This window comes from Idiotropiscis lumnitzeri, chromosome 8, assembly GCF_059441095.1.
Source record: "Idiotropiscis lumnitzeri isolate Australia: NSW breed Sydney's pygmy pipehorse chromosome 8, RoL_Ilum_1.0, whole genome shotgun sequence".
In the NCBI taxonomy this organism is placed as follows: domain Eukaryota; kingdom Metazoa; phylum Chordata; class Actinopteri; order Syngnathiformes; family Syngnathidae; genus Idiotropiscis; species Idiotropiscis lumnitzeri.
In genome coordinates, this window is record NC_142398.1 from 22,588,972 (window position 1) to 22,611,874 (window position 22,903).

Here is a 22,903-nt window from a genome sequence, read left to right on the forward strand (position 1 = left end):
ACAAAAAGAACTTTGAAAATGAACTCAGTCATATTATACTGATTTCTGCAGTTCCCACAGACTAATATTTGCAATCACTTTAATAAAAAAATATATTCTTTCGTGGCCTTGGCTCAAATATGACTAGTTGCCATTGTATGCAAGGAGCATTCTTTAAAACAGAGCTTTAATAATCATTTCAACTGTTTATATTTCTTACAATTCTTTTGTTTTAAATATGAATTTGTGACAGGCTTTTTATTTAAGAAAATCAATACATACAGAGGGTCAAATAATGCCGTCAAGTATGACTCTAGTATGAATCCAACTTTAAAGAAACGGTCAGATTGCGGTCTTATAAATGCAAAAAAGAACAAAAAATATGCCTTGAAACAGATGGCACTGCGGAGGGGTGGGGGGTGTTCCCCCCCTCCCCCCTCTGATTCATCATGACCACGAACCGTCACCAAAACTTTCGCAGACCGACAAAAAAACACAAGAACGTCTGAATTTGCATTTTTAAATCATAATTTGAATCATTCAGAATTTAGAATGTATCGAATTCATATATTTATATATTATATATATAGAATTTAAGCTATGAGCTGCTCACGCCAACTGTATTTACATGTTTTATTGTACGTTTATAAGGTTGGGAAGCCCTTACGCGTTGTCGTGATTTCTAAATTCAGACTCTCTTTGCAATTTGAACACAAACCAGCCACAGGCACGAGTAAGAAATGCGCTCTTTGCTCAAATTAAAAGATAAAGGGAAAAATTTTCTAGGGATATATATATATATATATATATATATATATATATATATATATATATATATACACATATGTGTGTGTGTGTGTGTTTTTAAAAAGCTCGGCTTGAGTTCCAATGTGCCAGCTGCGCCCCCCCCTCGATTTGATGTAACGGTACGGTGTAATTTATTGGTTATTCATTTTCTTTTTTAGTCGTTGTTTTTGTTTTGTTTTTTTATACCTGTCTCATTAAACTGAAATGCTCTAATCAAAACAAACCCATTTGTCAAATTTCTCCCTATATTTGTATTTGTGCGAGGGGATCTTCCGGTTTCCGTGTTTTATTATTATAATCTTATTTCTTATTAAAATACAATTACTATGACGTCACATTACGTTCCAGGGTCTTCTAAAAAAACCTTGTTATAGTTTGCGCAGGAATATATATATATATATTACTTGAGAAAGAAGTCAATTTTGAAGTATTATAGATTATTTCTAAATTCAAATACTTTTTTCACACCCAAATCACCGCTAAGAAAAAAAGGCTCCGTTTTCATCACTTTCCATGTCAACAGGTGGTGGTTTATTAAATTCATAACACAGATTACAGTCTATATTTAGCATTATTTACACTCCCACCACATTTTTCACATCACAATACGGACACTTTGTCATCACAGTGACGTCACAACATGTGTGCCCCAGCACGGAGAGAACCAGAAAGACAAAAATAATTGCAGGTAGACAACTTGACAAACACTTTGTAGTGTGCTCATGCGAACTATTCGACGTCTTTTGGCATTCAGTGGAGTGGCACTTTGGCTCGTCCAAACGGCCCCATTGCACATAAATACATCGAGTTAAATAAAAGTTGAGAGCAAACTGAAATTCCATTTTGTACAGAATGCGTGCAGGATGAGATCTGTGACCCAGAGGATGAGTGGCTCGGATATCTTCAGGTAGCCTTTGAATTCTTAAAAGAGAACAACACTCAAGAGCTTTTTTTTTATCCCGTGACGCGATTTATTTATTTCAAGTCAGGAAAATGGATCGACGCATCTAACACGGTCCAATGTTTTATTTGAAACTAAGACGCGCGAACAATTTACTGACGCTGTAAACGCATGCCTACCCCCCTCCCCCTCCCATTTCTATAACTAGTCAATATGTAAATTTCCAATTGCATTTTCTCATTGTTAACCGAGGTCACAATTTAAGAATTTTGCAGATCGAAAATGTCTGGAGAGCAAACGGTAACAACCCCCGCCGGGGAATAATACACCTCCGCGGTCTTTGACTTCATTTTCCTTGAAGGGAAGGCGTGCGTGCGTGTGTTTATGCGCGCGCGTGTGTGTATGGAACGAGCTCCATATACCAGACAAAAGAAGATGACTTGCTCTAAGTTCATCCAAGCGCGCCAAGATCGTCCCGCTGGCGAAGATTTTGCAGGGGGCAAGGGGGGGGCAGTCGACCTGCAGGATGGACGTTACTGTTTGAGTTCGAGAGCCCAGACGTGCTGGGGCCATCCCGTCCGTCCTTTCGTCTTCTTGTCGCCAAGTGACGACGAGGTAGACGAGGAGCAAGATGACGATGTCGCAGTCTTGGGGGGGATATCCACCTGCAAACATCCGTGGCTGTCAGATGGAGCGTTTGTTGTTACGCAATAGTTTGAAGGTCACGTGTTGTTACTAAACTTGGAAATTATACGGAATAAGAAAAATGCGAATTAACATATTTTACTGTATACTGTCCAAACTGTTAAACATCACGACGAAATGTACAAAAATCTAAACACATACATATTTTACACGGTCAAAGTTTTTGGTGTGTGTTAACGTGCGTGTCAAGGAGAAACGCAAAACAGCAAAAATACGCTATGCGTTTACATGGTATTTTCTGGAACATAAAAAATATTTCTGAAAAAAATAATATTACATAATATTTGTTTCACTGCCGTAAAACGACTACAAAACAATTCACTTAGTATATTTAAATTAACAAATGAATTTACTCTCTCACAGTAGATAACTCGTGCCTGTATTAAAATAGTAATTTTAATTCGTTATATTAATGTCTTTGTCACAAAAAACATTGAAAATAATAGTTCTCTATACACAAAAGTTATATCCACAATTCACACGTGTTGGCACGTGCAATACCATTATTTTTTTCGGCTTATGTGGCCCCATCTCACTTTGTCCGTCCATAACAAGCATAAAATAAGAATAAAAAAAATCAGGATTTCAATTTTTAAATATAAAGCTACTTGACTGAGGTTATTTGCTCTCAAAAAATGTTATTTTTATACTTTGAAGAATGAAGCTCCAGCACCTCCACTGTCATATTTTTATGTTTTACATTCCCTGTGATGGCGCTACTTTAAATGTTCCAAACATTCAACAACAAAATACATTTTACAAATGCAATAATAAATCGACAGTGTCGCTGCATTTTGATTTGAGCTCTGCTAACAAGAAAGGGATCAGTTTCGATATTTTTAACCTGGCTGCACATTCTATTCCCGTTTAACAAAAACACTTTTTTTAGCGTTCGTCTTTTTTCATTTCAACAATTTCCATGACATTCATTAAGTTTCGGGAAAACTGCTGCTGAACATGTAAACGCCTTCTCTCCAAAGTCAAACCACTCCAAGCAAGATAACAATTTGCAGGCGATTTGTTTACATCATGTATTTACAAAAAATATCGTCATTTTTGGATGTAACTGACGTCACACTTGTCTAAAATTTAAATCACTATTCCCTCCATAACACAAACCATGAACAAATTGTTTCAATTGAAACTCAAAACTCAAACACCCATTGCGCGCACACACAATTATATATATATAATATATATATATATATATATGTGTGTGTGTGTGTGTGTGTGTGTGTGGGTGGGTGACTTAATGTGCGGCTATATAATTACATAGTGCCTCGATTTCCCCCTTATTGACAAGCTTAAAGGATCGGCCATTTCGTCTGGCTCTGAATTGACTCAAGTGCCCCCCCCCCCCTTAATTGTTAATGGAGCCGCAGAGTGGAGCATTTTTGCTGCTGATCACTTTCAAGTCCACTTCAAGTATGTGAGGTATTTGTTTTCCACCCTACGAATCGCCCTTATATGATTTTTTTTTGCGGGGATGGGGGGGGGGGGTACTAGAAGGAATGTGTGTTTGTTTGCAGAGCTGCAGTTTCGCAACATGTATCGTCAGTCGTTCACATGCATGACAACCTCCCTCTCCCGACGATTCTAATTCGGAAATGGGGAAAACTTGTCTGCCCGACTTCAATAATTTGGCGCCTCAAGTTCCAATTGTTGTGCGTCAAGGACACGGGAAATAATCAATTCCATACTGTCGTGTTTTTCTGGTTCTTTTTTCTAAGACGTTTGCGTCTCCGCATGTTGTGGCTGTGATCAGACTTCCGCGTATGAAAGCGTATTAATTTATAACACCTCACACGCAATCCATTTTCTGCATGTATTTTTGAAGCACCAAAAATGTTTCGGATGAACGGCTTGTAAAAAGCGAAGTGGCGCAATCGTGGAAAATGTTGATAATAAATCGGCAGTATAAAGCAGAAGCAGGCCGAATGGAAGTGAAAATGGTGAGGACAAAATGATGGAAAAACCTTGTTGGGATTGAGATGAAGAATAGACTCGCTTGGCTCCAAGCTGTCTGTGAATGAAGAGCAATTTTCTGGCACTACTCCTCCTATAGGCGTGATCATTTCGACCAATTTTTATTGTGAACAACATTTTTGGGTTTGGCTCTGCTCAGTCGGATTTGTTTGTTGCCCCGAATCATTTTCTGTTCGGGTTTCTTGTTTTCTTCCGTCAATCTGATTCCTTTAAATTTTATTTAGTTATGCTGCTCACACACCAAGAGGCAAATTTACTATTTAAGGAACGTGTCTGATCAGTATTTACAAGTAGCAGTTTAGTGCTATTGTACATCTTGTATTTTTTTTCCACTTGCGTCTGTGTCAGAACTTGGAATTTGCATCTGCTATCGCTAATACAATTATATATATATATATATATATATATATATATATATATATATTTATATATCACATGACACAAAACAGAGTTTGAGTCTGCTTTAAGAGACGACTTACTTCTTTATAGTAGTTCCCCCCTCAATTCTAACTAAAACGTGACATTATGTTTTTTTACGAGGTGCCAAAATCATGCAATTGATACTTTTGAGGCCTGCATTTTTTTTTAGCAGTTCTTCCTGCTTCATCTTACCGTGTCCCTCTTCCTCCGCTCCTCTCGCGCTTCTGTCTTCTTCAGCTCGGCCTTGAACGCCTGCGTGTCTCCGTGCTGTCCGTCCTTGTCCAGGATGTCCATCAAGTAGGAGATGTAGCTCGTGGCCAGCCGAAGCGTCTTGATCTTGGACAACTTAGTGTCGGCGGGGACATTAGGGATACACTCCCTCAGCTCCGCGAAGGCCGAGTTGATACTTTGGGTCCGCCGCCTCTCTTTCCGGTTTGCAGTCGGTCTCCGTTTCACAGTCCGAGGATGTGCGTGGAGATGATGATGGTGATGATGATGCATACCCACCTGGGCTCCGTTCACCGAGATGGCGCCAGCACCGGGAACCAACGCGCCGTGTCCGTAGTGGTGATGGTGATGAGGATCCAGGCCACTGACGGTCCCGGTGCCATTGTTGCCGTGGTAATCGGGACTGTAGCCCGGCGCGAGGCCGTACTCGGTGGGCGACATATCCGCGTGACTAATAAGCCAGCTGGTGAAATAGGGAGGCGCTCCCGTGTCCTCGTGACACCGACCGGCTGCGGCCGCGTGCAGGGAGTAGTGGTGGCTGTCGTGGTGGTGCATGACCGGGTGGTGAGGAAAGCCTGATACCAGACTCATCGTGACACACGGTACGCGCGCGCAAACACGCACACGCACACGCTGGGTGTCTCGCGCGCACGCACAACGACAAAACACGCGAGCTCACCGAACCTTCAGGGATGCTGCTGAGTCGCTATTTAACGACCGTCCAGAGCAGATGTTGGCATCCTGAATAATCTCCACATCGCAACAGGAAATGTCCGCCGAGTCCAAAAGTGCGAAAGGCAGTACTCCGAATAGAAAAAAGCCGGGCTAGTCCAGTTTACAGCTGGCCGAAGGCCGCCCAACTCTCGACATGGCTCCTCGGATTTTCTGGCCTAACAATCCAATCCGAATTCCAGTAGCTCTGCACCTCTTCTCTTTCTTCTTTTGTTCTCCACTTTAAGATCCTCTCACCGAGTCATCATGTTCTACAAGTCTCGGTCGCTGCCAGCAGAGCTGTTCGGCAAGGCAGGGTCAGTCTGTGCAGCAACCGGCGCAACACTTCTGCCTATAGTTGATACTGAGACGACAGAAAGAGAGAGAGAGAGAGAGAGCGAGGAACAACGTCATCTCTACTTTTCCCGGGGTGGGGGTGACTTCGCAGACTTTTCGGACCAATGGCGCACCTTCCACCGTCCACTGGTCTCGACTGCAGGCTCTGTTTACTTGTCTTTAATGTCAATGGGCCTGCTAAGTAGGTCTCGCTGGCACGCGCACACGCACGCGCGGCGCCCAACGTCACCATACGAGCTGCTGGGTCAACAGTAAGAGATATGTTCTTGGCTTTGGAATCAGTATACAATTTACAATCATTACGCGGCCAACTTGTTTCGCATCCGTGAGGTCTTTGTGGAAAATATTTGTTTTAAAAATATTTGAAGAGCAAGTTAATGCGTACTTGGAATATTGGCAGTGAAAACTGTGATTTTTGCTTTAATTACACCTTTATGTAAATATGAGAGTCGAGTCCAGGGGATGATCAAGTTGCGTTAGTTTCTGTAAGGATGCAAGTGGTCTTGGGTCGTGGGGATTTAGTTCGTTCAGATCATCATCGATTCAACTTGTCGCCTGTCAAAATGTCAATTTCCCAATAAAAAAATCTTATAATTTCCTTTTACAACAAGAAGCTGAATTGAAATGCGTGTGACGTGATTTTCTTATATCGGGATGCATTTTTCCTTCGGTTCATCTTAGGCCACGATGCCTGATGTGAAAAGGAGTCAGACCAGGTTCGGGGACACAAGCCAGTCCTTAGACGCGCGTGAAGCATGTCAGCTGCCGTTTATTCCAAGTGAAGGAGCAAACACGTTCTCTGCAAAATAACAGAAAACATTGGGCAAGACCACGAGACAGGCTAGGTTATGATTTTCTATTTTCGATCTTAAAGAACTTCACAGGGATCTTTACAAAAATACACTAAGCTTTGATTCATGTTTTATTCACTCGGGCGTGGGTTTTAAATATAGAATTTCAAGTTTCGACGGCACGTCAATGGCATCATAATGCTATCTGGCAAATAACCTTATTGATACGATAGAATTAAATTCAACTCAATTGTTTCAGTATCGTTAGAAATATGAAATTAGTAGCAATGGCAATTCTACATTTGCCAATTGGAATTTAATTGGAAAGAGTTACTCAGACATAAGAAAATACCCATAACATGCTGCAAACGTCAGAGATAAAGGCTAATAATAATAATAATGATAATAATAATAATATACAAATGAGTCGTAAACTTAAATCCAGTATGAGACAAGTTTTCCGTTTACGAGCTGACCACTTCTTTGTGTCTATCCGCAAAACAGTCAGAAAAAAGAGCAGAGTAGCTTCTTCAGCATTTGAAACGAATTTATTTGGGTTACGTTATTTTATTATTCATTTGTATATCCATCAGCAACACACTAACTGCAAGTCCAATACACCACTGTATAGAAATAAAGATAACAAAAAGACAGTTTAAATAAACGTTTATTCTGCAGACAAACAGAAACTTGCAGACGTGCACACAATATATCATTAACCAAAACAAACAAAAAAAAAACACGTAATAATAATAATAATAATAAAATCAACAATTATGCAACAGAAGGACGGTGCATTCGCCTGACTGACGGTTGTCTTCGCGATCTGCGATCAACTGGCGACCAGTCGCGCGCCTTTCGCCCGACGTCATTTGAAGAAGACACGTGGTGGAGAAAGTGGATGGAAGCCATAAGATGGATGTAAATCACGTTTTACACGTCGCACTGCAATTATAATTTTTAAAATTTGTTTACAATATTTTTCTCCATAAAAAAGTATTTTCACTTTTAGGATTAATTATATAATATTATGGAGATGCACTTCCGACAAAAAAATAAATAAATAAATCACAAAACCTGGCAGTGATTTTTAGATGGAATTAGATTTGTCATCATATTGCTCTATAGACAATAATTGATCTCTAACAATGTGCGGACGTTGTATGTTATGACAGTAACACACTTTTATCAGATTTCATTTGTGAGTAACTTCCGTGGCAAGAATGAAAAAAATAGTAACTGTGACCTTTGTAAATCCCACAACATCCAACAAGTTCCGTTTTTAGAAAGACTTGTATCAACTTTAGATCATTGCGAGTAGTCAACACTAAAATCATGTTTGGGAGGTTGGGACCATCACTAGTCAGGCAAAACAAATGTCGACAAGACTGAATTTATGTTTGCAGATTGTAATTGCTAATAAATTGTGTCTTTGGTTTGGAAACGGTTTTGAAGTCGTGGGATTCTTCCTCCTGTGTCGTGTCGGAGCTCAGAAGCAGCAGAGGCAAGACATGCAGACTCGCTCAAAATGTGTGAGGAGGAATTCTCTGTGAGGAAGGCCGATGATTTATATTTGTTTAAGTGTTGGATGGGGAGCGCCAGTTGGGAGTGTGCGCGTGTGCGCGTGTGCGCGCATGTCAGCCTGCTCTGTGTAATCCATCTATGTGAATGGGAGCTGTTGCAGTAATTTACATCAGTTTGTGTCTCCTGATAATGATATATAATTAGACTGTAGGTCAGTCGGTCAGACTCCTGATTCCCCCCCCCCCTCCCCCCGTCTCTCTCTCTCGCTGCCTTTGCCGCTCTCCTTCTCTTTCTTTCTTCCCTTCCTTCCTTCGTTCTTTCTTTCACGCGCAGACCTCTCCCCCATCTGCCCTATCCTCTGATCTCGGCCATTCTTCCTTTGAATAAATAAACCTGATGGGCTCGCACGATGTGTGCATGAGCAAAAAGAGAGAGAAAGTGAAGTTGTCACTCTTGTGTGCGTGCGCGTGCGCGTGCCAGGCTGCGTGAGGACGTCCAAGCGTACATTCCGCAGGAACGAAAGTTTCTTCAGAAGAAAGTACTGTTGCTGCTATCTGTACAGTCCAGGCCACATCGTCACGACATCTCACTTCTCACATTTATTTTGATGCAAAGTAAAATGGACGCCATTTTGAATTTGTGATTGACGAGCAACCAAACCTTGTTGTCCCTCGCCTCTCGCCCAAAGTCAACCGAGATGGAATCCTGCTAACCACCGACCCGAATGAGAACAAGGATTCTGGAAAATGGATTATATATCCGTTTTGTTGTGGGATACTTTCAAGTGACGACCCTTGACGCCTGCACGATCATGTTTCCGCCAAGAAAAATGACACACGCGGCTTTCCTCGGGCCCTCTCGACTTGCTCATTACATCCTTTTTACCAGTCAACGACCCCTCTCCACACCAAAAGAAAAGTTCATCTGTGGGATTAGTCTTTCTGCAAAACTGTGCGCTCACACAGAAACATTAAGAGGGCATTGATGAAACTTGAGGAATATGAAAGGAGAGCGGCGATACTCACACCTTGAGAGAATACCACAAACACTCCTCAGGACCAAAGGAAACATATTGTATGTCACCGTATCCAATGGCCAAAACACGGATCACGCACGTTTGTTGTCTGTACGTCCAAACAAGTGCGAGGGCCCTATTTTCGTGCTCATCATAAATTTAGTGCCAAGTGCAGCCAAACTGCGTGCATGGGTGGAGTTTTCTTTCCTTTGGTGTTTTCATAGAAGTGCGCCGGTTGAAATGGGAGTTTGCGCCGTTGTGGGAACGAACGCAGCCAACTTGATTTCCTTTCTGTCACAAAAGTGTCAGTTGCAACGGAAGCATGGAAGAAAAATCACCCGTCAGAACACTCAACAAGGTGCGGAGCAGTCCGACAAAAACCCAAACACGGTAGACTAGATTTGCCCCGGCATGGCAACGAAGATTCGTCCGTTTTGGCACCGAGCGCACGTGCACCTGTCTATGAAAATAGGCTAAATAATGGCTAGAATAAAAACATCTGCGTTATGCCTACAAGTTCAGTACTTATTGCTGGGCTAATTGACATGACAGTCATTTAAGATACCGTAAGGCGCACCCGCATATAAGCCACAGCAACTCTTTTTTTTAAAAAAGGCATAAAAGCCGCACCAGACTATTAGCAGCAGTTGTTTACGGCATGTCCAGAACGATTTTGTACTGTGAATGCACATAAAGGTACAGAAACAGATTGTTAAAACAGTGATGTAGAGTAAGAGGAAAAGCGTCATCACGGCTAATTGTCCGTCTCGCAAACAGAAAGAAAACATACGAGCAGTTCTAAACTATAACAATTAGATCCAAATCCAAATAGCCTCATGTCAAAAATGAGGAACACACGGAAGATTAATCTAACAAACAAAAAATACAAACATATTGAGAAAAAAATATCCCTGGAGTCATTTTTGATCCCACTTACGCATCGAAGGGTTAAATTCTCCAAGTTCCCGCCGAGTCATTCGGAACCTTTTTTTTTTTTTTTTTTTTGCTGCTCAACTCCCCCTCCTCCTTTCTAAAATACTTGAAGTAAAGCCAGCGCTTTCTTTTGCAACAGTGAAAGTGACATCTGGTAAAGGTGTGCTCGACTTCTCGTCCAAATCGGCATCTCCGTTTTTACTTCCTTGAAGGCTGCTACGTCAGCACTTTCAAACACGAGACATCGTCTTTCATTTTAACATCAATCTATAAAGTTTAGCCCTTCAGTTGCACTACAGATTTTGTTTCATCGTCGACTAAAGATGTTTTTAGTCAAAGAAAAGCTCATTAGGAGCTAGCTAGCTCGTAGGAGCTAGCTAGCTAGCCAGGTAGCACACACAGCTAACATCGCAGCATACACTCAGTGCTCGATCCTTCTTGTTAAATAACAAAAACAGCGACCGACCGCAAATTTGCCACACCAGTTATATGAGGAATCCCTCCTTTACAAAATGCTGCTTAATAAAAGAAACTTGACAAAACAAAAACAGTAACAGCAACAAACGCGTCTTCAGGATCACGTTTTTATGGACTCAATGTTTTTCTTTTTTTGTTTTTTTTGGTGACAACTGCCGGTTGTCATGTCAACGCATGTTGACAAGGAAGCAAAGGAGCAAAAGTCAAGACTGAGTTGATGCTGAACCCAGCAAAATGTTTGGTGACCTTTCAACCTCGAAACGTACAAACACTGGACTGTTGAATATAAAATCACAGCTTATCATGCATCTAACGACCGGTGTTACTTTTCACTCGATGTAACTTGGAACCTTTTGACAGCGGAAAATGTTCTGCCGTGAGACCTGCCCATCCCAAAATACGCTGCCATCCATAAAGACGACACTTTGGACACCGCTGTCGTCGTTTCTGTTTGCTGACCAAACTGTAACGTTCAGTCAAGATTTCATTCTCCTTTTCTGCCATCAGTTTTGCAAAAAAGATGAATATAAGCAGAATTGATTTTTTTTTTTTTTAAAGCTAGCCGAATGAAATATTGTGCTTTTTGGGTCACCTTTATTGAACAAAAGATGAGTCATCTGTGTGTGTGTGTGTGCGTGTGTGTTTGCCACCGTGAGCTCCGAAGATCCCTGACCTTATGCCAAATAGCCACTAAAGCGCTCTCATCAATTTGAACTTGTAAAACAAAAAGTAGAGGTGAACCCAAAATGGGATTGACAATAAATGAGCCTTCAAACTAAATGGTGCTGGGGTCACTTCAAATCGTTGGTTGGAATTCGGAGACTGAGAAAGTACTGGAAATGAACTCAGCTGATGAGGCTACTTTGTTTAAATTAGTAAGGTAGCAAATTACATTGAAATATATGACAACATTATAGTATTAAGAATATGTTGAATTTGTCGTTCAGCAATAAAAAATACCGTATTTTCCGGACAATAAGCCGCTACTTTTTTCCTTGATTTTGAACCGTGCGGCTCATACAAGAGTGCAGCTTTTCGGTGGATTTTTCTTTCACCGGTAGGGGGCGCTCTATAGTTGAGGAAATACGCTAAATAAATCAAGACATTTCTGTTCTGTTCTGTTTTAATGAGCAAATTTGCTGCCGTTTTAAAAGGCACTGTTTGAACAATCTGTTGATGTACCTTTATGTGCATTCACAGTATAAAATCCTTTTGTACATGCAATAAACGACTCGTTTTTTTCAACGTAGAAAACTTCGGCTTATATTCTGGTGCGGCTTGTATATCGGTTTTTATTTATTTATTTATTTTTTGGGTCGGGTTGCAGCGGCTTATATACGGGTGCACTTTAGTCCGAAAAACATGGTAAATTGATACATTCATATTTTTTGGGGATTATTTAGGGAACAAGAGACACAGTTTAAGAATGTTGCATGTTTGCTTCTGGATGTTATATGTAATAATCTACAAGCCATGTCAGAAAACCTTCAGGACCGGCGACCCGAAGTTACATTTCATATTCAAGCAACGAGTTTTCACCCTCAATGTGGGTCAGATGATCAACCAGCACGTCCACAAAGCGATCCGGCGAAGTTTTCTCTGTTAGTTGCGCGAGAAGTGACGCGAATTGTGCCTTGCATACTGCAACCAGATATTATTTCTGCATTTTTTTCATTCATCAACGAGCAACGAAGCGAGTTGTGGTGCTCGATTGGAAAAAAGAGTTTCAAAGTCACTTCAGTAACGCGACAGTTTGCTGATCCAGTTAACTTTAATCATCGCTGGAGGGCCAATTTGTCCAATCCATTTGATGTGCAAAAGTATGATTCACGCCTTATTTTGAAGCTGCGGTTCAAGAAATGACACGGGTTTGGCCTTCAGTGATGATATCTTTTCATGGGGCCCGAAATCTCAGTTGGCGCCGCTCTACGCACACCTCAGAGTCTAAGTGCCATCGATTCCAAGATGTGAGTTTATACTGTAAATGTTGCCATATGGAGAGCAGGAAACATACAGATGCCCGACTACAACACACACACACACACACACACACACACACGCATATACGCACACACGCCGTCTCACACAGTCAATGATGTAAAGATAGCATTTTTAAAATTTAAGCGTGAACTCTAATGATTGTGTATAATACATCCTGCGATATTATAAATACTATATTATGTTTTTCATTCAAAAAAGAGAAGAGATAGGCTTATGGAAACTCTAAAGAGAGTCTAGACGACTCCTTAATGATCTCATAATTGCCGACACACACATGGCTGATGCGATCCATTAATCATGACGCAGTTCAGGTTTTCCGGCTTTTTACTCGCGGTGATTTCTGTTGCTATAGTGAGCCCTCAATAATTCGGCGATAGTAATGATGATGAATTGAATCGTTTGGTGCTCAGAATGAAAAGGTGGGTGCTTTTAAATATGGTGGTAAAAACGACGAATCACAACATCAAATAAAATGTTCAAATTCAAACTGTGTTCAAAATCGCTCAGACCTGGGAGGACATGTCTTTTCAGATTTGGAATTATGTTTGTGTGAGCTTACAATATTGATTTACTGTATTTCCACAAAATAGACGTTAGCTTAATACATACGTTAGCATGCTAGCACGCTAACAAATAGGTGAGCATGTTGTTAAAAAAGGCAGCAGGAGCAGAACTGAATTTGATTGTACTCGATTGAAATTTTGAAAGCACCAACTTGTCAAAGTCAGTCTGTCCTAAAGTCCAAATCTTTTGTAAAGTTATTTTAATTGTCTTCCCCCATACCTGAACACAACAGAACACATAAAGACATAATACATTATTTTTACGGACTTGTGATCTATCACATGGAAAGTATTAGACACTATTCCAAATCTTCTTACTTTGGCCCACGATGTATGACGTGAGGTTTCCGTCTTACCGTCTAATCAATTAAACTCAACAAAACTTCATTTCATTAACTCTTTGGATTTCCACCTTTTCAATTTCCAAACATCCTCTTTGTTTCAATTCACAATTTCGAGATATCATGTACTTCATTTTATGACGGTTTAACGATAACTGATCAACATTACAGCAACTTTTTATAAGAGCTGCTGCAAATCTCCCGCAATCCAGATGTCATCTGCAAAAGCAGCTTCAAAAATATTAGACACGTTCCAAACATCATGAATGTCTAAAATAAAATGCGCAGGCCCGCAAGTAGACCCCTGCGGTACACCAAATGTCCTTTTGAAGCACATTGAGTCATGGCAACCGACTGAACTCTTTCCTTTTACTGATATAACTTTGCAAGCAGATGAGCGCAACTTTTTCTTCCACCAAACTGCTCCATTTTCCCCACCAAAACGTCATCGTCGTGGTGAATTGTGTCAAAAGCCTTCACAGTCGGTGGGAGAGCGGGCGACCGGCTGTGTCTTTCCACCTCAACATTGAGTGACTTTTTTTGCACCTGTCCGTGCTGCAACACACCTGATTCAAATGATCAGGATCGTTAGCGAACTTTGCTGATGATCGCATCATTTGAATCAGCTGTTGCAGGCCGGACGCCAAACCGGGAGGAGCAAGATTTCAGGACCCTTGCGACCTTGCGACCTCTCTCTCGCTCCACATTTGTGACGGTGCATCCTTAAAATCGTGACTACAAATGTTCAATGTTTGAATAATAATTGACTGAGTCATGTGACCTTGACGGTTTAAACTTAGATGACCAATCTGTTCTGTCATAAAACAGACGTCATTATTTAAACGAAAAAGAAATCAGCCTCAATTTAAACAACAAAAAAAAAGAGATTGAATCAAAATACGCCTATAAATTGAGAGCAACAAATTCATCGACTTTCAGTCCCGACGGCGCTCGGTCACGACTTTATTTGGGCTTCCAGACCGAATATGAAGTGTCATCTGTTTGTGTGAAAAATGTTTCCAACTGCAAATCCAAACAGAGCGTATTGCCTCCTTACAGAGACGATCAGAATCCAACTGATTGGAAGTGATTGATTTCTTTGTGGTTACCGAGCGGAGCAGACGCAGCGTTTACAATTCTTGTTCCAGCAGCAGTCTGTTCAATAAACAACGTGACACTCTGATTTATCGCTGTCGTTCTTCATCGTTTGTAAATAGGACCGCTTCCTTTTTTTTCTATCTGCGGATCGCTCTTCTGCAAATAGTTACACTTTACAACGAGGATAGATCAAATGATCAAGTAGTCAGAAAAAAACAAAACCAAACGAAAAAGCAGCACTTGGAGACGTCACATTTTGGCGATCTTAAAGTACAACAGTGAAGGGATCGCACTCTTTCCTTTGCAGAGAATTTAATTCAACAAAAGTCCAGTCAGTATCCTCGAGCAAAATCGTTAGTTGGAATTTGATACAAAAAATACAGAAAGGAACCACTGGTCAGTAGGTCGAATCGATTCAAGTTGAACAGTTCCTAAATTGGTGGCTCGGCTAAAATATCCAGAATAAAATCATCTGATCGTGATCCCAATGCCATTTTTTGCGTGCTAGAGGACCCAAAAGCAGGGAGGCACAACCTGCTGAACAAAACAATTTATTAACCATTAAACAAGTGGCAATAAAGTCATCACACTTGCTCAGCATTTACTTTTTTTTTTTTTAACTTTTGCTGCAAATATTCAATGTTACGTAACAGGAAACAAAAACCTGACGAAAGTCACCAAACCCAAATTTGGTGGCGTATAAAAGCGATTCGACGATTCTATGACTTATGCTATATCCTCAATCCCTTTTTTTTTTTTTTTGGGTGGCTTGCTTCACTCCATGTTGCACATAAACATGAAGAGTGTGTGTCTCGTCTTTGGTGGCCCCGTCCGTCCGTCCGTCCATTGAGTCATGTTTCATGTTTGATGTGCAGTCATTATCAAAATGACATTAGCCAATTGTATCGTGCTGTATAGGCCTACTGTATTCCGTCTGTGTGTGTTCTTCTGTCTCATCTTACGTCCGACATAATTAACCGTCTGACCTCGTGGCAGAGGACAGCGCCATCATTCCTAATAAAGCCTCATGACCTCACAATCGCCATTGTGTGTGCGCGCATTGACTGACAAGCGGAGCCACCAAATCGGTGTGGCTTTTACCGCACAAGTGAGTGGATGGCCTCAGAGAGGGGGCGGGGCTTGCCAAACATTTAACTCGTTCACTACCAGCTGGGTTAAAAAAAAAAGGATCGTTGACGTCTTTAAATGAGTTAATGGAAGGTCATTCCAGTGAGAAGGACCGGCAACAGACAAGTCGCCCCCCCCCCCGAGGCTCCGGCAGAATTTGGTCCGCAGACCCGAGGTAGCGGGCAGCTGCGCAGGGGTGGAGGAGCTCGGAGAGGTACGCCGGGGGCGGGATTATTTCAAATTTGAGCCGCAGCAGCGTTTTGGACCAGTTAGAGGCGCTTGAGGGAGGACTGGCTGACTCCAAAATAATGTGCATTCCTGTAATCTTGCCTCGGGTAGAAGTGACTGTTTTTAAATGCTGGCAGTCATGGAACCGGAATAAGAAAACGTTGCTTGAAATTTTATATTTCTGTTTTTCTCTTGATGAGTTACAGTGAATAAAAAAAAAAAAAAAAAAGACAAGCTGTAAATAATGAGCATCACTGGAAACGTTCGTTCATCAATTTGAGTTGATGAGGTCAACTCCCGCTGACCTTATTATTCACTCCGCTAAAGTTTGACAACTCAAGTACTGACTATCTTTAGACTCGCTTCTGTGACTGTGTGTGTGTGTGTGTGTGTGTGTGTCGGGGTGTGTGTGCATGTGCTGTCTCCAGAATGGCTTCAGGCATGTTGTTGCTTACCTCATTAGGGCCATGAAAGAAACGCCAGACCACCACCACACACACACGTACACACTGCCGACTATTGTGCTGTATGGAGCCCCCCCCTGAGTGATTAGTGGCCCGGTCGCGTATGTCTTCGCCAAAGACCCAAAATGTGACTGGGAAGCCATTGACACGGTGACAAGCCTCATGTCAAGTGCGTTCATCTTTGTCTTGCTCTTCCACAGCGCTTGGAGCTAAAGGGATCATTTTTCTTCGTTAGTGTTGGTCATTAACATGTAGCCCGCAGACATCAAATACCGGCTCGACAACGTCTCACGGGAAATTTACGACAGACGGGCGTACAAATCACGTCAACCTAATCATTTGTTGAATTGGATTCAAGATCCAAAGAAAAAAAAAGAAAAAACTGACGGAAGCTGTTCCTCAAGAGCAAAAAAATTTCGCCAAGGCCCAACGGCATGAGTATGAAGTGTTTTCATCATTAATAGCTTCAAAGTGTGTCAACATGAGCATCGGGATTGGAATATAAGTCCTCCTTCGCCTGCCACAAATCTTCTCCAAATTGGACTTTTTCCAAAGATGTTGGCTGACTTTCATGCTGGACCGACTGGGAACATTTCTTGCCGACACGCTGCTTATATCGAGGAAAGGCGGATGTCATTGACGACAGCATGTTACAAGGGAAGAGTGGGCGTGGACCCCGATAATTGGCCCCTCCCCAGAGACACGCCTACCAAGCAGATTTGAAACCGCAAGCGATCATTTACGTAGCGGGACTTTGGAATCGAGCATCCGCGAGAGAAATCAAGATCAACCGACGGGTGGCTCGTAAGCGGACCAAGCAGGAAGACGAGCTTCGAGTAACCGTGGCAACAACGCAAGGCGGCCCGAGTCGGTTGCTTCGCAAATTGTGTCGAGACTTTCTTCAAATTCCGTTTGGCCACTCCGTCACCGGCCTTGCCTCCAAACCATCCCGTTGCGTCGGCAACGGCCCGAAATGGACCCGGAATCGAAACGCAAACGTTGCCTTCGGGTCGCTGGTGCGCATCGCAGATGATTGGAGGGATCCACGCTGAACAGGTCGCAAGCGAATCGCAGGCTGCTAAATAAAATATGCTTGAATACAAAAAGGAGAGGAATTCGATGAGGTACGAGAGAACAATGAAAGCGGTGCGGCCACGAAGAGTCACTTTTTAAGTCCTGGATGGACTGTTTTCGCTTTACGGCAGTCACTAAACACAGGATGTGTGTGTGTGTGTTCAACACCACTGAGGTCAGGGTCTTAAGGAGAAAAAAATAGATCTCCCCCATCCCTAGGTAATAGTTTAAAGATGCAGACACACACACACACACACACACACACGCGCACAAGCATAAAAGAGCGGTAGTAGTTGGAGTGTTATTATTGTAATTGTGCTGCCAGTTTGTCTGTGTGTCACCCTCAAGCAGCCCCAAAATCTGATTGGACAACAAAGTGTTTGAAGAGCCAATTAAAGCACCAAAATAGCTCGTCCTAATGTCAGCCGCTATTAGCGAGGAGCTTTGCTAAAGGTTCACTTTGGGAAATGTACAATTTTCCAGTTACCGTATTTTTCTCGACATGAAGTAAACAACTCATTTTTGAGAACAGAAAACTGCGGCTTATAGTCTGGTAAGGCTTGAATATTGTTTTTTTTTTTTGGTTGTTGTTGTTTTCCCAAAAAAGAGTTGCTGCGGCTTATATGCGGGCGCGCTTAGTCCAGAAAATACGGTCAATATGATCTGTAAAGGAGACACGTCTAATCTGCTGAAAAAAAAACACGAGCAGTCCAACGACGAGGAAATTCAAATATGGGGAGAACTGAATAAGGAGAGCGGAGGCCTCCAAGTGCACTTGAGCCAAGAGTCAGAACACACTTGACCGTCCAACACTGAATTGCAACTACAACGGGGTGAACAACAAGCTGCGGCCGTCATTAGAGTGCGCTTGAACAACGTGAAGCAGTATTTTGAGCATTTCCATATTTTCATACCGAAAAGTCAAATGTCGAAAACGACGGAGTTAAGTTCAATGCACTCCTATCCAGTAACACTCACACCAACACACCGAGTTGACTTCAGAGTGGCTAATAAGCCGTTTTTTTTTTGTTTTTTGTTTTTTTTTTACGAGGATCAGGTCACTGTTGCCAATGATCTTGAGTGGAGGAGACAGAAGGCCAATAGAAGCCCACCCAGCTTTTATATCCTTTCGGGATCCTCCACCAGCAACTTGACACGTGCGCGCACGCGCACACACACACGCACGCATGTGCACGCGCACAGTCTGAGGTATAGTTTTGAGCAGCGGCGGGCCGTGCATTTCCACGTCGGGTCCTTCGGTGAAGTCGTACTTCATCCGACCCGCATAATACACCACCACGGCTGGACAAATAAACAGAAACACGCTTACAGAGTACTGAGCGAGACGTTACGACGTTCGGGTGTGTTGATTCCGCACGGCGCTGCCCCTCTCACGAGTGAGGATCCAATCCCAAAACGCGTTCAACACTTTCAACGTAAGGCCAGCGAGAAGGCTCGCTGTAACCAACTTGTGATCTGATTGGCTATCGCAACTTTCTATCAACTGTAAACACCCCTCACACAAACAGCGCAGACACCCGCACAATTGTGCCTGAAGGGCTCGGACGAATAGTGCGAGCTACTGGTATATATATATATGTGTGTATGTATAGAGAGAGAGAGAGAGAGACTGTCACTGTTCTGCGGTTCTTCTGGTACCTATTGAATAATTTGTGTTTATGTGTTTTCATTTGTGTTGTAATTGCCCACAAATTTATATGACACCATATGGAAAGCGCTTTGTTACAGCTCCAGCAGTTGCGAAATGCACTAAATCAATAAATAAAGTTGTATTGCATGAAGTATTCGCCGTTTCCATTTCATTGCCATTTTTTTTTTCCAATTCCTTTCTTGCCACCACTGTGCAGGAAATCAGATTTGATGTGGCAAACCTGAGGAGCACAGTTGGTGTTGGTGCTTTCCATACTTTGCCCACGTGTGCCGTAAATCTTTACGTTCATCCGTGAGGTCAGCGGGTCACGAAAGAAATGAGCGGCAAACAACTCGTTCTGGTGCTCATCTGACTACCCAAATTTTTTTTTTTTGCTTACTTGGCCATTGTTGTTCTGTGCAATTTTTGTTGATATCGCTGGCAACAAAATGAATCAGGTTAGGGGAGTTTAGATGATGACGTCATTGTGTGTCCGTCATCCTCCAAACACTTCATCGTGAGGGACAAGCACGGACCACAAAGCGCAAGAGAGAATTAGACGGTCGCGTAAAGTCCAGATACGTTCGAGGCCAAATTGGAGAAGCGGCGGTACGCCACACTCGAGCGTCACGGACGACTCAAAGCACAGCGTGAGGGAAAAAACGTTGAGTTTGGTTGAAGAAAGAAGAAAAGTTGCTCTCAAAATGGGAAAGCAAAAATACGACTCGGCAGAGAGCCGACTTGGAATTGGAAGTTGCCGACCACGAACAGTCGCGGACATTTTCGACATGGATTGTATCCGTTTTTTTGAAGACGCTGGTCCGACTCGGCCGCGGTTCTGATGACCAGCTTCAAACTGCCAAGCTGGAGAACGACGTCGGCAGATTCCAGAACACAGGACGGGATCGACTCCAGCACGTTCCAACCAAGACGGGCAATGCCAAGAGACGGACGGCGTCACCCAAATGAATTCCCCCCCCCCAAAAAAAATAAAAAATAAAAAATCAATTGCATCATGAGAGAAAAACCACCCGCTCACGTCTCAGCTATTGTTTTACTTGAAAAATTGAAATTTCATTCATTCTCATTTGGAAGTGTTTCCCTCGCTGGCAGCCATTTCTGTTTTTTTTAATTTTTTTTGCCTTCTTTAAAACGCACGTCTTCGCCCCACCCCCCACAGAGCACGTTTGTGAGCGTGGAAAAGCGACGGGTTATTCACATATTCTCAACATTCCAACCCATATAGCTGCCACACAACTCATCAACTCCACTCCGCGTTTGTGTGTGTGTGTGTGTGTGTGTGTGCGTGATTTGTGCATTACTAGTTGCTAGTTTCCTGCTGAGGGAAGGAGATAAAACCACTGCTTTCATCTCAATGTGTTTCTTTATAGGCTCAAATGTGTGAGCGTGTGCGCGTAGGTGACCGCGTGTGTGTGTGTGTGTGTGTGTGTGTGATATTTGTGTGTCGTTTGTGCACATGTGAAGGTAAAAAAAAAAGGGGTGTGTGCGCACTGTGCTGGTGTGCTGTAGAACTAACGGAGTGAATCATTTGAGTGTGGAGAACAAATCCAGGAAGCGATAAGTTGTGGCGAAGCAAATCATAAATGGGCTCGTTTATTCTTCTCGTTTCATTTTGTTAATTGCGTAGCGTATTTATCGACAATATTTGGTAAAAGGAGTTGGGTGAAGCATACATTTCTCGAGGCCTTCCCCATCTCGCATCTTGCAGGCCAACACGGGCGTCCAAACTTTTTCCATCGAAAACTTGCATATTTACTTGAAGAAAGAAATCAAACGTGAAAGAGTTTATCAAAGTTGCTCCCTCCGCGATGGTTCCGGTGGTCAAAATGGACCGCAGGATTCTCGTCAATTCGGGAGACAAATGAAAACTTTTACCGACATTCCGTCACGATCGTCCGCAGCCTGAGCTTGGGTTTCGATACTTCATTTTGCATTTTTCAATTTAAATTTTTTGCGTTCACAATTACTTAGAAGGATCGGGAACCATGTTGGGGGGGTTGCGAAGGCGTAATAGAGGCGTAATTATCCCTAAAATAAACATTTGATGTAAATAAACTTAAAGATGAGAAGAATAATTTTTAAAAAGTCAACTTCTACTTGGTGGTTTTTCACCTTGACTGTATTATCTTAAATTCTGACACAGCTTTGTTGACAGGGAAAACGGTGGGAGCTTGTTGAAATGCGCTTCTTGCATAAATTAGAGAGAGAGAGAGAATCGTTCTTTTAAATGTCCTTGCTTTAGGGCAAAGGTGAATCTATTTGCACCGCGGACGTAACCTCGAAATAGACCACACCAAAATAATCAGCCATTGACAAGGGGAGTGCCAGTGCAAGTGTGTGTGCGTGTGTGTGCGTGAGTGGGGGTGTGCGCGTGAGTGTGTGTGCGTGTGTGTGAGTTTCTTTACACGTCAGGATCTACACTTTGTGACCTCGGCACAAGCCAGGGTCAAAGAGCAAGAACTTTGCGTCTGTCTGTTTTCACATCAGAACCCAAAACGGCCCAAATGAGTCGACCCAAACACTGCAGGTCGCTGCGCCTCATTCCAATTTCATGCCCGAAGCCGACATTTTGCACGCCCAAATCACGTGTCCATGTGAAGGGGGGGTGGAAGGCACGGAGTTCTTTTCGACTTTGCATTTTCTCCCCGTGCCGGTGCGGGTTTTCTCCGGGTATTCTGCTTCGCTTCCACCTTCCAGACGCATGCATGGGCGGCGAATTGAAGAGTCCAAATTGATGATTGGTGCGAATGTGAGAAAGATCGGTTGAATGTTTATTTGGGCCCCGTGATTGGCTGGCAAACAGTTCCGGGTGGACGCCGCCACTTGCCCAATCTGTGACCCCGAAAATGCATGGATGGATGTTAGGCGTCGCACAGACCAGTTGACGAGTCATCGAGTGCATGTGTGTGCGTGAAAAAAAAATTGCGGACAATGAGTTTCAAGTTTTTGTTTGCCACCCCAAGCATAAAAGTTGACTTCCACCACTGGGAGAAAAAAGGAAGCATGCTAACATTGCGGCTCGAGCAACCAGCTGCACGCCATTATCCCCCCCCCCCCCCCCCAGTTAAATTTGGATAATCTTTCAAACTTTTTCCTTTTTACATTTCTATTTGAAAATAGCAAAACGCCTCTGCACTGATTTTGGCCGCTCCAATCTCGTGTGGCGTCTCTCCAGATCTCCTGACTTGTCCCTCCAGTCCTTCGGTTAATTGGAGACTCTAAATTTCCAGTAGCTGTGAATGTGAGTGTTAACAATTGTGAAAAGTGTCTCGGCCCTGCGCTTGACCAATCGCGGGCTGAGGCCTTTTTTCCACGCACCAACGCACGATGTCCGACTCGACTGAAGGCCTCCGTGCGAAATGCACGGTTCGCCACTGGATGCTGAGAAACGGAAGCAGGAAGTAGTTCTGGTTCGACGAAACCGAAGACGCTCGCTCGCCCGGGCCGCTCATATGTTGCGCAACGTCCAATTGAATGGTGAGGTCGTTTGCTTCTCAAAA

General features: G+C 42.8%; 1 protein-coding gene across 1 annotated transcript; it reads right to left on the reverse strand.

Moving 5' to 3' along the window:
- Positions 1-1,526: 1,526 nt before the first annotated feature.
- LOC148332828 (heart- and neural crest derivatives-expressed protein 2-like) lies at positions 1,527-5,617 on the reverse strand. The gene is made up of 2 exons (XM_088303551.1): positions 4,991-5,617; positions 1,527-2,352 (listed from the first exon to the last, which is right to left on the reverse strand). The coding sequence occupies exons 1-2, from the start codon at positions 5,615-5,617 to the stop codon at positions 2,221-2,223; spliced, it is 759 nt and encodes a 252-aa protein (XP_088159677.1). The 3' UTR covers positions 1,527-2,220.
- Positions 5,618-22,903: the final 17,286 nt, after the last annotated feature.

What these genes read in the sequence shown, in the direction of transcription:
- LOC148332828 (XM_088303551.1), bottom strand. Translation starts at nt 5,617, where the DNA reads ATGAGTCTGGTATCAGGCTTTCCTCACCACCCGGTCATGCACCACCAC. An exon ending in AGCGGAGGAAGAGGGACACG is followed by an intron (nt 2,353 to 4,990) that starts GTAAGATGAAGC and finishes GGATGTTTGCAG; the next exon opens with GTGGATATCCCCCCCAAGAC.